The sequence below is a fragment of the Heloderma suspectum genome, chromosome 2 (genome assembly GCF_057233095.1).
Source record: "Heloderma suspectum isolate Gila_16-S chromosome 2, 16-S_ref, whole genome shotgun sequence".
Lineage (NCBI taxonomy): Eukaryota > Metazoa > Chordata > Lepidosauria > Squamata > Helodermatidae > Heloderma > Heloderma suspectum.
The window spans coordinates 45,573,795-45,587,498 of NC_139459.1; the positions used below are offsets into that span (position 1 = coordinate 45,573,795).

Below are 13,704 nucleotides of genomic sequence, written 5' to 3' on the forward strand. Positions count from 1 at the left end.
GCCTCTGTATTGTTACTACTAGGAACTTTCTGTCTGGAAGCACCCTATGTGAGCAGGGCAATCGCAGATCTCCTTGTTACCAGTTCTGTTTGCAGTACCATATTCTTTGTGGCTGCAGTGACAAATATTGCTACTTCCTAGATTATCACCTGGGGCTAAATCCAACATTCCTACTGTCACAGTGGGAGTTTCCCTTCCCCCTCTCCCCAGATCTGCTCCAGAGGCCCCCCCAACCCTTCGGGGTGCAGCAGGGAGAGGAAATTCGATCTGCTAGTGGTGTCCATTCCACGAGCAGAAGGATACCATTAGATGGTAGTGACTCACACAACACAAATTTTGTCAAGAGGGCTTTTCATGGGTACATAAGTATTTATCACTGTATGTGTAATATCTCGAACTCATTGCCACAAGCTGTGGTGGACAGATGGCTTTGTAATGGGATTGGATAAGCTTGTGTGGTAGCTCTTCTATATCATCCTTCCCCAACCTGAAGCCCTTTGGATGTTTTGGACGACAACTCCCAGCATTCCTGCCCATTGGTCATGCTGGTGGGGCTGATGGGAGTTGAAAACATCTGGAGGGCGCAGGCTGGGGGTTATAGCAGCTGAGAGACCTAACTGGCATCCCCTGGTCCAGAGCACTATGCCTTGGCTTGCCAGCTGCGGGGATGAAGGATAGTCATGCATTGCTCTTGGGCTTAATAGCGGCGCGGAGTTGGTGTGGGAAACGGAACGCTCGGCTGGGATGGACCTCTGATCCTGCAGACCACCTCCTCTAGGTGCAAAAGAAAACAATGCGTGAAGCAGGTCGTCTTAAAAACAAGTTCCCTTAAATGGGAATTTGCTTCACGAAAGCGGGCGAGGGCGGGACGGCACGTAACGCGCCGCCTGGAAAGGCCGCTGACGCTGCTCTCCGCGGCCAGCCGAGCAGCCTCCGCGGGGTCGCAGCGCCGGAGACGTCCGGGACTGGGGATCCGTAAACAGGCGCTCGCGCGTCTCTGGCTCCTTCCCCCGCGGGACTCCCGCTCCCAGCTGCTCACGCGCTGCGCTTCTTGTCGGAGCCCCCGAGCGTGAGAACCAGGACAGGTGGCGGCCTCACCTCCGCCGCGCCTGCTTCTGGGTCTACGCGCCTTCTCCCTCCTCCCGCTCTCCAATTAGGGCGGGTTATTCCCAACCTCCTGCGCCGGAAAGCCGTTTATCTCCTTCTGAGCGAAACTGACGACAGCGGAAGCGTACAGGGCTTTGGGCTGTGCTCGAGCTCCGCCCGGCTTAAGAGGAGAGCTCGGGAAAGCGAGGAGAAAAGGGGGGAGAGAGAGAGAGACAAATAACCACCTCCGGAGAGCCTTGGTGGTGTGGGGGCGGTGAGCGCGCGCGCCGTGGGCACGGCCAGCTGCGGTAGGGGGCGCGTGCGTCCGCTCTCCGCGCGCCCGGGCAGCGGAGGAAGAGGCTCGGCTGGGAGGAAGCTTCAGCTGCGCCTCGCCTCGCGTGGACGGGCTGCGCGCGAGGCCGCTGCCCGAGCGCGGGGGGCAGGTGCCGAGAGAGGGCTGCGCGGCGAGCGAGCCCTGCGGGCGCCGCCCGCGGGCAGCATGTCCGCCCCCTGTTGTGCGGGCCAGGTAAGGAGCGGTGTTTTCCCACCCTGTGGGGAGTGGCGCAGAAGCCTCGCGGTGTCATGCCCACCCGGTTCTACGTCCCAAGCAGGGGCGGTGGGAAGCTCCACTCTGGCTGCGTGGCAGGAGCTGCTGGGGCTGCGCCAGCGCCTGCTCCGCGCCGTGCGGTTGCCGCCGCCGTCACGCTGCGTTATGTTCGCTGGGGCAACGACGTCCGCGGTTGGCGCCCCGCTGCGCTTGCTTCCTCGGCCAGGATTACGATTCCCGAACTAAGGTTCTCCAGGCAGCACGAAATGGCTGGTGCCGAGTGGGGGCTTGTTCGTATAAAGCCCTTGACCTCTCCTAAGCGTTGCCTCTTGAAGGGACCTTTCCCGGGTCGGTCATGTGGACAGCGATTGCGTAGGGTTTGCGGTGCTGCTCGGGGTTGCCAACCGGATATATTGGGGTGTCATGTGGTAACATTGGCATGCCACATTGAAGCAGATGTTTAGTTTCCGTTTAGTTTCCGATTGGTTGGTTTTTCTTTATGTGCTGTTTGGATTTATAATAGGAAAAATGGTCAAAGTCGCTTAATCCTTGGACCAGGGTGATTGATGTATCTACTGCTTTCCTTTGCTCTTGCAATGGCTACGTAAGCTTGATGCCGGTGTATACCCCCCATTAAAAGCTTTTTTTGGATTTCTCAAGATTGACTGTGTTGTATAGAATGGAATGGAATGAAAGAACAGCAAAGAGTCCAGGAGCACTTTAAAGGCTAACAAAGTTATTGTGTCACAAGCTGTTGTAGTATATAAAACCTCATGCCATTCATTAACTCTGTAAAGCACTCTGGGCATGGGATTAGTTGTATTTTTAAAAATATATACTTATTAAATGCTTTCTGTCTCTCAAAACCAAATATGTTCACAAATGCGGAAGCTGCAGTCAAATATGCTTTTGCACCTGTTTGCTGAATGCAAGGCAGTCGCTGTTACATATAATAAGGGAACACTGGCCAAATTTTCTTTCTTTCTCATGCTTTTTCTCTCTCCCTCTGACTAAATCTGGGAAACTTTGGTTGTGGATAAGTTGGAGAGTTCATTGGGTTTGTGGGTTGATGCTACAGGGCGGGGGTGCTGGCGTGAAACTGCATCGCAGAGTGAAAGGAAGATCAGAATTTTGCAGAAGGAGATACTGCTAGTGCCTGTGTGTTTTGGCAACAGAAAGGAAGTCAGTTATATTATCACACTAAGATATGGTCCTCAGTAGTCATACAGCCCAGCTAAGGGCTGGGCTGTAATCCTGTGTATGTTTAAACAGTAGAGGCCTACAACTCCCAGCATTCCCCAGCCAGCCACGCTGTCCGAACATGCATAGGTTGTTGTTGTTGTTCAGTCATTCAGTTGTGTCCGACTCTTCGTGACCCCATGGACCATAGCACGCCAGGCCTTCCTGTCCTGTGCTCCTCCCATAGTGTGCTCAAGTTCATATTCATTGCATCGCTGATGCTATCTAGCCATCTCATCCTCTGCCGTCCCCTTCTCCTTTTGCCTTCAGTCTTTCCCAGCATCAGGGTCTTTTCCAGAGAGCTTTCTCTTCACGTTAGGTGGCCAAAATATTTGAGCTTCAGCTTCAGTATCTGTCGTTCCAATGAGCAGTCAGGGTTGATTTCCTTTAGGATTGACTGATTTGACCTCCTTGCAGTCCAGGGGACTCGTAAGAGTCTTCTCCAGCACCACAGTTCGAAAGCATCAATTCTTCAGCGCTCAGCCTTCCTTAAAGTCCAGCTCTCACAGCCATACATTACTACTGGGAAAACCATAGCTTTGATTAGACGGACCTTTGTCGGCAAGGTGATGTCTCTGCTTCTTACTATGCTGTCTAGATTTGCCATAGCTTTCCTCCCAAGGAGCAAGCGTCTTTTAATTTCATGGCTACAGTCACCGTCTGCAGTCATCTTGGAGCCCAAGAAAATAAAATCTGTCACTGCTTCCATTTCTTCCCCCTTCTATATGCCAGGAAGTGATGGGGCCAGATGCCATGATCTTAGTTTTTTTAATGTTGAGTTTCAAACCAGCTTTTGCACTCTCCTCTTTCACCCTCAACAAGAGGCTCTTTAGATCTTCTTCGCTTTCTGCCATTAGGGTGGTATCGTCTGCGTATCAGAGGTTGTTGATAATTCTCCCGGCAATCTTAATTCCGACCTGTGATTCATCCAACCCGGCATTTCTCATGATGTACTCTGCATATAAATTAAATAGGCAGGGCGACAATATACAGCCTTGTCGTACTCCTTTCCCAGTTTTGAACCAATCGGTTGTTCCATGTCTGGTTCTTACTGTTGCTTCTTGACCCTCATACAGGTTTCTCAGGAGACAGGTAAGGTGGTCTGGTATTCCCATCACTTTAAGAATTTGCCACAAATTAAGAATTTGCCACACAATCAAAGGCTTTAGCATAGTCAATGAAGCAGAAATAGATGTTTTTCTGGAATTCTCTTGCTTTCTCCATGATCCAGCGAATGTTGGCGATTTGATCTCTTGTTCCCCTGCCTCTTCGAAACCCAGCTTGTACTTCCGGTAGTTCTCGGTTCGCATACTGCTGAAGCCTAGCTTGTAGGATTTTGAGCATAACCTTGCTGGCATGTGAAATGAGCACAATTGTGCAGTAGTTTGAACACTCTTTGGCGTTGCCCTTCTTTGGAATTGGAATGTAAACTGACCTTTTCCAGTCTTGTGGCCATTGTTGAGTGTTCCAAATTTGTTGGTATATTGAATGCAGCACTTTAACAGCATCATCTTTTAGGATTTTAAATAGCTCAGCTGGAATACTGTCATCTCCGTTAGCTTTGTTGTTAGTAATGCTTCCTAAGGCCCACTTGACTTCACTCTCTAGGATGTCCGGCTCAAGTTCAGTGACTGCACTATCATGGCTATCAGGGACATTCCGATCTTTCCTGTATAGTTCTTCTGTGTATTCTTGCCACCTCTTCTTAATCTCATCTGCTTCTGTTAGGTCCCTGCCTTCTTTGTCCTTTATCATGCCCGTCTTTGCACAAAACGTTCCCTTGAGATCTCCAATTTTCTTGAAGAGATCTCTAGTCTTTCCCATTCTGTTGTTTTCCTCGATTTCTTTGCATTGTTCATTTAAGAAGGCCTTCTTGTCTCTCCTTGCTATTCTCTGGAACTCTGCATTCAGTTGGATATATCTTCCCCCTTCTCCCTTGCTTCATCAGACAGCCACTTTGCTTTCTTGCATTTCTTTTTCTTTGGGATGGATTTCGTTGCTGCCTCCTGAACAATGTTACGGACCTCCGTCCATAGTTCCTCATGCACTCCCTCTATCAGGTCTAATCCCTGAAATCTATTCCTCACCTCCACTGTATATTCATAAGGGATATGATTTAGGTCATACCTGAATGCTTTAGTGGTTTTCCCTACGTTCTTCAATTTCAGCTGAAATTTTGCAAGAAGCAGCTCATGATCTGAGCCACAGTCAGCTCCAGGTCTTGTTTTGACTGACTGTATAGAGCTTCTCCATCTTTGGCTGCAAAGGACATAATCAATCTGATTTCGATATTGACCATCTGGTGATGTCCATGTGTAGAGTTGTCACTTGTGCTGTTGGAAAAGAGTGTTTGCTATGATCAGCATGTTCTCTTGGCAAAAGGCCATGCCTGCCTGTTATCCCGGTGATTTCTTGACTTCCTACTTTAGCATTCCAATCCCCTATGATGAAGAGGACATCTTTGTTTGGTGTTAGTTCTAGAAGGTGTTGTAGGTCTTCATAGAACCGATCAACCTCAGCTTCTTCGGCCTCAGTGGTTGGGGCATAGACTTGAATTACTGTGATGTTGAATGGTTTGCCTTCAATTCGTACTGAGATCATTCTATCGTTTTTAAGATTGTACCCCAGTACTGCTTTTCCCACCCTTTTGTTGACTATGAGTGCTACTCCATTTCTTCTAAGGGATTCTTGCCCACAGTAGTAGATATGATGGTCACCTGAATTAAATTCGCCCATGCCTGTCCATTTTAGTTGGCTGATTCCCAAGATGTCGATGTTCAGTCTTGCCATCTCATGTTTGACCCCCTCCAGTTTACCTTGATTCATTGATCTGACATTCCAGGTTCCTAAACAATATTGTTCTTTACAGCATCGGACTTTCTTTTCACCACCAGACACATCCACAGCTGAGTGTCCTTTCGGCTTTGGCCCAGCCGCTTCACTCTTTCTGGCGCTACTTGGAAATACCCTCCGCTCTTCCCCAGTAGTATATTGGACACCTTCCGACCCGAGGGTCTCATCTTCCGGCGTCATCTCTTTTAGCCTTGTGATACGTTCCATGGTGTTTTCTTGGCAAGAATACTGGAGTGGGTTGCCATTTCCTTCTCCAGTGGACCACATTTTGTCAGAACTCTCTGCCATGACCTGTCCGTCTTGGGTGGCCCTGCACAGCATAGCTTATGGCCTCACTGAGTTATGCAAGCCCCTTCGCCACAACAAGGCAGTGATCCATGAAGGGGACATGCATAGGACTGCACCCTAAATGTGCTTGCTTAGAAGTATGTCTTACTAAGTACAGTGGACCCATTTCCTGGTAGGTATACTTACATTGCTATGAAATCTGTTCCTAACAAGTCAGTCTTTCCTACATGAATGTTATGTTATGAAATAGGTAGATGTTGGACACTATGTTGTGAGTATGGAATATGGAATGAGCTCCCTAGTTAGGTTCGCCTGGCACCTACATTGTATTCCTTCCAGCGCCGGGTGAAGACCTTTTTATTTTCCCAGGCATTTTAGCATTTCAGCTTTCTAGACTTTTAGCTTTGCTGTTTTAAATCTGTATTTTAAATTCCTTCATTGCTGCTAGGATTTATTCTGGTTGTATTGTTATACTGTGGTTTTAATGTTTTATATATTTTATATTGTTTTATTGTGTGCTTTTTGGTTTTAATTTTTGTGAACCACCCAGAGAGCTTCAGCTATTGGGTGGTATAGAAATGAAATAAATAAAATAAATAATGGGGAAAAAAATCTTCCCCTGCCCTCCCCAATTGACTAAACAATTGCTAATTTATACGGAGAAAACATTTCATTCCAAAGCCACAACATTTGCATTCTTTGTATTTGCTGTGCCAAATTAGTATATGTTCTATGCATGACTCCAAAAGAGCCTTTGATCCTCCCTTTCATTGTTTGTATGTGAATGTTGGTAATGTGGGATAGACAGCAGAAGAGAACCATTCTAAAATTGAATGTGAATTCCAGTTACTGAAGACTCGAGATACCATAGAATGACACTGTGGAAAATGCAAAAAGCATATTCCATGTTGTGTGCAAAAGCACCATTAAGAAAATTAACATTTTCTTTAATAAAAAATATAGGGTGCAATCCTGTACATGTTTAGACAAAAAAAAACCCCTACAACTTTCCTGTCTAAATATGCATAGGATTGCACCCTTAGTGTATGTATGTTGTCGTTGATTTGCTCATTTGCTTCTGACTTTCTGACTCTTCGTGACTTCATGGACCAGCCCACGCCAGAGCTTCCTGTCGGCCGTCGCCACCCTCAGCTCCCCCAAGGTCGAGTCCGTTACCTCCAGAATATCATCCATCCACATTGCCCTTGGTCAGCCCCTCTTCCTTTTGCTTTCCACTTTCCCTAGCATCATCATCTTCTCTAGAGTATCCTGTCTTCAGTTTTGCCCTTAATACTGAAGTACTTCAGTTTTGCCTTTAATATCATTCCCTCAAGTGAGCGGTCTGGCTTTCTCTCCGGGAGTATGGACTGGTTTGATCTTCTTGCAGGCTAAGGCACTCTCAGAATTTTCCTCCAACACCACAGTTCAAAAGCATCTATCTTCCTTCGCTCAGCTTTCCTTATGGTCCAGCTCTCGCAGCCATAGGTTACTATGGGGAATACCATTGCTTGAACTATGCAGACCTTTGTTGTCAGTGTGATGTCTCTGCTCTTCACTTTTTATCAAGATTTGTCATTGCTCTCCTCCCAAGAAGTAAACGTCTTCTGATTTCCTGGCTGCAGTCAGCGTCTGCAGTAATCTTTGCGCCTAGAAATACAAAGTCTGTCACTGCCTCCACGTTTTCTACCTCTATTTGCCAGTTATCAATAAAGCTGGTTGCCATAATCTTGGGTTTTTTTAGGTTTAACTGCAAGCCAGCTTTTGCACTTTCTTCTTCCACCTTCGTCATGAGGTTCCTCAGCTCCTCCTCGCTTTCAGCCATCAAAGTGGTATCATCTGCATATCGGAGATTGTTAATGTTTCTTCCAGCAATTTTAACTCCAGCCTTGGCTTCATCAAGCCCAGCACGTCGCATAATGTGTTCTGCGTACAGGTTGAATAGGTAGGGTGAGAGTATACAACCCTGCCGTACTCCTTTCCCAATCTTAAACCAGTCCGTTGTTCCATGGTCTGTTCTCACCGTTGCTACTTGGTCATTATATAGATTCCTCAGGAGGCAGACAAGATTACTTGGTATCCCCATGCCACCAAGAACTTGCCACAATTTGTGATGATCCACACAGTCAAAGGCTTTAGAATAGTCAATAAAACAGAAATAGATGTTTTTCTGAAACTCCCTGGCTTTCTCCATTATCCAGCAGATATTGGCAATTTGGTCTCTAGTTCCTCTGCCTTTTCTAAACCCAGCTTGTACATCTGGCAATTCTCGTTCCATGAATTGCTGGAGTCTACCTTGCAAGATCTTGAGCATTACCTTACTGGCATGTGAAATAAGTGCCACTGTTGGATAGTTTGAACATTCTTTGGTGCTTCCCTTTTTGGTATGGGGATATAAGTTGATTTTTTCCAATCTGTTGGCCATTCTTGTGTTTTCCAAATTTGCTGGCATATGGCATGCATTACCTTGACAGCATCATCTTGCAAGACTTTAAACAGTTCAGCTGGGATACCATTGTCTCCTACTGCCTTGTTATTAGCAATGCTTCTTAAGGCCCATTCAACCTCACTCTTCAGGATGTCTGGCTCTAGCTCACTCACCACACCGTCAAATCTATCCCCGATATTATTATCCTTCCTATACCTATCTTCCATATATTCTTGCCCCCTTTTCTTGATCTCTTCTGCTTCTGTTAGGTCCTTGCCATCTTTGTTTTTGATCACACCCATTTTTGCCTGGAATTTACCTCCGATGTTTCTGATTTTCTGGAAGAGGTCTCTTGTCTATTATCTTCTTCCACTTCTGCACATTGCTTGTTTAAAAATAATTCCTTATCTCTTCTGGCTTATGTATAGATCCAGTATATGTATATACTGTATACATATAGTGCATAGTGTATGTATAGATCCAGTAAAATGTTGCATACAAATATGCTGCCTTCTGACTGCTTTTTTATGTTAATAAATTGGAACTCTCCCCACCATGCAAGAGTGGAACAAGATAGCTGAAAATTCTTCTCGCATTCTCTGTAAAAATAGGACTTTCTGCAGTTTCAAATAAAACACATCCACAGCTTTTCTATCCTATTCTTTCCTGTTATTAAAATAGAGCTGTTTTGAAACTGCTCTTAACATTTCCCCTAAGTTAAGAAGCTTGCTGAACTTTCAGTGCTGTTCTTAATTTCCTCTAAACTGATATATGCACCTCCCACTCTATAGTAGTAGGAATGTGTTGTATTACTTTGGAGACACAAAAGGCAAGAATTTTAATTATTTTTCTAGTACTATACCATACAAAGTTCTGTGCGCCACTTAGTGCACAGAGGAGGAAGGAGTTGTCATTAAAGGCAACTCACTTAGCTAGAAGCAGCACACCTAGCTGCTCAGTCATTCTACTTAATGCAGCTGATGGACAAAATTGTGTTTCTTTCAGCCCGTTTGAGAAACATATGACTCTACTTCTCTAGCAGGAAAGGAGGAATAGCATCTCCTGTTGTAAGGTGACAATGTGTAAGGGAAGAGGCATGCATTTTTCACCTGCTCTGTTTTAAGGCTCAGTGCAGCCAAAGTTATAAACTTTTGAGCCCTATTGATTCCAATGAGTGAGAATTACGCATGTGTTTAATTCAGTCTCAGTAAGATCAATGGGACATCTATTTTGCTGAATTTCCCCATTAGCTAGGAACAGTAGTGGCATGTTTAGAAATGCTCTGGTAATGCCTCATTTAGGATGGCTACAGCAGGTGTACAAGTCAAGTCCAATGAGGTATAGACCTGTGAAATATACCTTAGGAGTGTATTTTACTCTAGATGTGCCCATGCTTTTGATCCTTTGAAATACATCAATGGGCCGGGAATGTTATGGGATGGAGAAATAACACTTGATCCTAAGCTGAACCAATCCGTTGTGCATCTGTTCTGACATAGTTATTCTTGTTCACATCCTGCATTCCTCACACCCTACAACACAGGAGTGCCCCATGGATTTCTGGGAATTATGTGGCAGTTGGCTGGGGCATGCTGGGAGTTCTAGGACTTTTTTTTCCTGTCTAAACATGCATAGGATTGCACCCAGAGCAACACAATTCCCTCCCACTGCCATCAGTGTTATCAGCTAAAAATTGATCTGTAAAGGCAGTAGCAAATTGTGGCATACTTTAAAATCACCAATATACAATTGAGAACAATATTGTACTAAGAGGCAATTTAGTCTAGATTTCACCGCATTCTTTTCAAAGCTACACCTGCTTCTTCTGTACGCAAGGGCATAATTGTTGTGGAATGTGTTAACACATGAAGGTGATTGAAATTTGATAACATCTTAACTCACAGATGGCTATCATGTAGTAAGAGCATATATGGACTCTGCAGTTGTATTTTTGGTATCTTAGAAATGCAGGATATTTGTTGCATGTTTTCATCTCATATCAAAGAAGTATCAGCTAAAGTCTCACCACAATGAACAGTTTTTTCATACTTGAGGGAAGTATCTGTAACATATCTCTAAAGTTATTTGCACCAGAGCTGACCTCTCACTGAAAGGAGTGGGATAAATATAACTGTCTGCATCAGGGTTCCACAAATATGGTAGCCAAGTCCCCAGGGGCAAATGATAATTTAATTCTGGTGACCAGCAGAGAGAGCCTCTGGTACACCCCACTACCAGAGTAATGTGTTCATTTTTTTAAAAGCCACTGATAGCCAAAAGGAAGAAGAGGCTGCTTCTTCACAGCAGTGCCAGATGCAGCTTATGCCAGAATGTAGCACTGGTGTTATATCTGAAGCTGAGGAATTGCTGCAAATACACATGCACACTTTGCCCAACACTCCTCCCCTATAAAAACCACCACCTTGCTGGTCCATGAGCATGAAAGGGATTCTGGGTCTCTGCTCAGTTTCGGGCGCAGTCCTATGGCCACTAGACAGTGTCTAGATGTCCATAGGATTTTTTGGTTTCTGGGAACTGAGCTCTAGACAGTGTCTGAGCTCGGTTCCCAGAAACCTCATTCCCCACCTCCACCGCCTAGGCAGCGTAGTTCATCTTCAGCTCCGCACTCGGAAGAGCAGCATGGAACAGATGAAAAGGGGGTATTCCCAGAGGAGTGGAGGAAACCTCAGAAGCACTGTTACGACACTTCCTATGCGCTGTCTGGACTTCCCCCCCCTCCCCCGATGTGCTCTGGCTAGACAGCTGAAATCGGCCATCTAGCCACAAACGCAGGGCAACCAGAGCACAGAGGAGAGGATCCCCTCCATGCTCCGCCCACCCTGCATTGTATAGTTGGCTGCCTCCATGTTTGGAGGTGTCTGACTATCCCCATAGGATTGCGTCCTCCACCACGTTGGTGCAAAAGCAACAACGTATATATAATCCAGAACATGGGCATGTTCTTCAAGGAAAGCTTCTGGAAATTGATAAGAGAATTGCAATAAGTGTCAAACAACTAAAAAGCATACTTGGTTAGCGACAGTGCATTTGCTGGATATGTTTAGGCAAATGAAGTTATAGGTTATAGGTTCTCTATTAAAAGTTTTCAGTTTTAATATCTCATTTTAGGTTTTTCCCCAGAAGTGTATAATTTTTCAAGAGCTTCTGTTTCTTGGTGAGTCATTGTAATGTACATCTTTAATTCCTCAAAGAGGAATACAATTTTGTTTTCTCTATGTGGGCCCTGAAAGTAAATCTTAGTAGGTATGAGCAAAGCTAGCCTAGCTCCAAGTTTTAGAAACCAGTCACCATGTATTTCAGAAACATTAATGGAAGTACTGTGGTATTCTGAAGTGTTTGGTATATTATTCATGGAATTGTTATTTTGGGGGTGGTGCACAGGAAACAACAACTTACATTACTTGGGATAGGAGTCTCTAAGCCTCAAGATACTCATGTTCCATAGTTCACTATGTAGACTGGAGAATTTTCTTCACACTGTTGTAAACCTACACAGCCACATACAGTTCACCAACACTACAAATATATATTCACTGTATAGAGGCTTTCCTTCAGAATTGGTGGATTTATCATCTATTAACAACATTCAAGTTTGGCAGGAAATGAAGTCCCCTTGTGCATTACTAGAAGAAGATAATATATTCCTTATCCCTACTGAAATAGGTATTTAGCTTTCTTGTGACAAATCTCTTGCTCTTAAAAGAATATATTGATGCATTCAGAACTCTTTGGTCTTGCAGCGATGCAATACAAGCTGGAACTGTCTTTGCCTGCAAAATTAATTACAACTTATCTAATCTTAATGAATGTGCCTGTATCCTTATTGTCAAGATGCCTAAGCCTGACAAGGCTGACATTTTGACTTTCCAGATAGTGGCTGGAGTAGCAGGCTCCATTTGTGGTCATCCTTCCACCCACATCCCATCCTGACACTGATTGTCCTTTTCCTTGGGCACCTCCTGCATGTGTGACCCTGTGCCCATTGGTCAGACAGGTTGCTGCTATCAATCAAGATCACCCCAAATAACATAAAAATGGCATAATGCCCATTTTGAGTTGTCCCTCTTTTCCATCTTTGACCAACACAAGATGCTTTGTTGATTTCCACAGGGTCTCTGATGTAAGTCTAGTAGCCTCCTGGATTATTTAGCATAGATTGAAGGTAGACCAGCATTTTGGTATATAGGTTTTGTTCTCTCATTTTATCATGCATACTCAGCTGCTTTCTTTCACTATCCTGTTTTTATTTTTACTTTAATAAACCATGTAATTGGACTGTTGAACTGGGTTTGGATTCCTTCAAAGGCTGGTTTCTTCCCTCCGTACTGCCTAGGCTGTTTGGGTTATGCTTTACTGAATAGGCAATAGAGGGACAGAAAGGAAGACGGGGTAATGGCTTGGCCAGTGGAGACTGAAAGCATAGCCAGCTGTCTTCCTACTCCCAAATAAACACCCTGAGAGCTGGAGGAAGCCTGCTTGCCTTGGCTGGGTTAACTAGGAGCCGTGGTGGGAGGGAGAGAGGGAGATGGGAGGCACATGCCCAGTGAACTCCCCTGGAGGGCTGCTGTTAGACCAGCTGTCTGCTATTGTGACATTTATGTATTGGCACTTAAATCTCAGAATAGTTGTCAGTTTCCAATTGTCTCAGCAACTGGTCCAAAGCACACGATTTCCTAGCTTGTCTGTCTTCTGAAGGCACAAAGCATCTTAAAGCAAATTGTTAGCTCCTCTCTTCAAGGGGAAAAGTCAGCCACCACATGGGTTATACCCTGGCCTTGCACTAGGCCTGCACAATTGTGATTTGCTTTTGCTTACATAAAAACATCTGTCCCGTTTCACAGGAAACAGGATTTTACATGAGGTTTTTCTATAGCATCTCTCTGGAGAGTAGAAAGTTGACCTCTATCTTAAATAAACAGCTGCGGTGGAAAACTTTTGTTATAATTGTTTCTTTTCAGAATGCATTGTGTATAAATGAAATGCTGACACACTTTCAGGGTGATGCTGTGACAAGGTTGTTGGTGAGACTACTTGTCAGACCCTTTATATTACATTTAGCAATATTTACATTATATGCTGATGTATATATTTTTATGAAATAAACTTTAGAAGGCCTGCCAATTTCTAGGCCGTGTTCTTCAGCCCGTGCTATGGAGTACATGGAAATAATGCTTTATGATAAAATATAACTAAATTTGTTCTCAGTAGAAAATACTGTAACTTAGTGCTCTTGGGGAGAAAACGT

At 44.8% G+C, this 13,704-nt stretch overlaps 1 protein-coding gene across 3 annotated transcripts in view; it reads left to right on the top strand.

Moving 5' to 3' along the window:
• The window catches only part of SERINC5 (serine incorporator 5), a 62,848-nt gene that overhangs the window by 2,414 nt on the left and 46,730 nt on the right, over positions 1-13,704 (top strand). For 2 of the 3 annotated variants that reach the window (XM_084833358.1, XM_084833356.1), the window contains exon 1: positions 1,433-1,612. The exons of the other annotated variant lie outside the window; for it this stretch is intronic. In XM_084833358.1, the coding sequence (XP_084689484.1) occupies positions 1,586-1,612 (27 nt within the window). In that variant the 5' untranslated portion in view covers positions 1,433-1,585. Of the gene's footprint in view, positions 1-1,432; positions 1,613-13,704 lie in introns of those variants that run through there. 3 annotated transcript variants of the gene reach the window in all.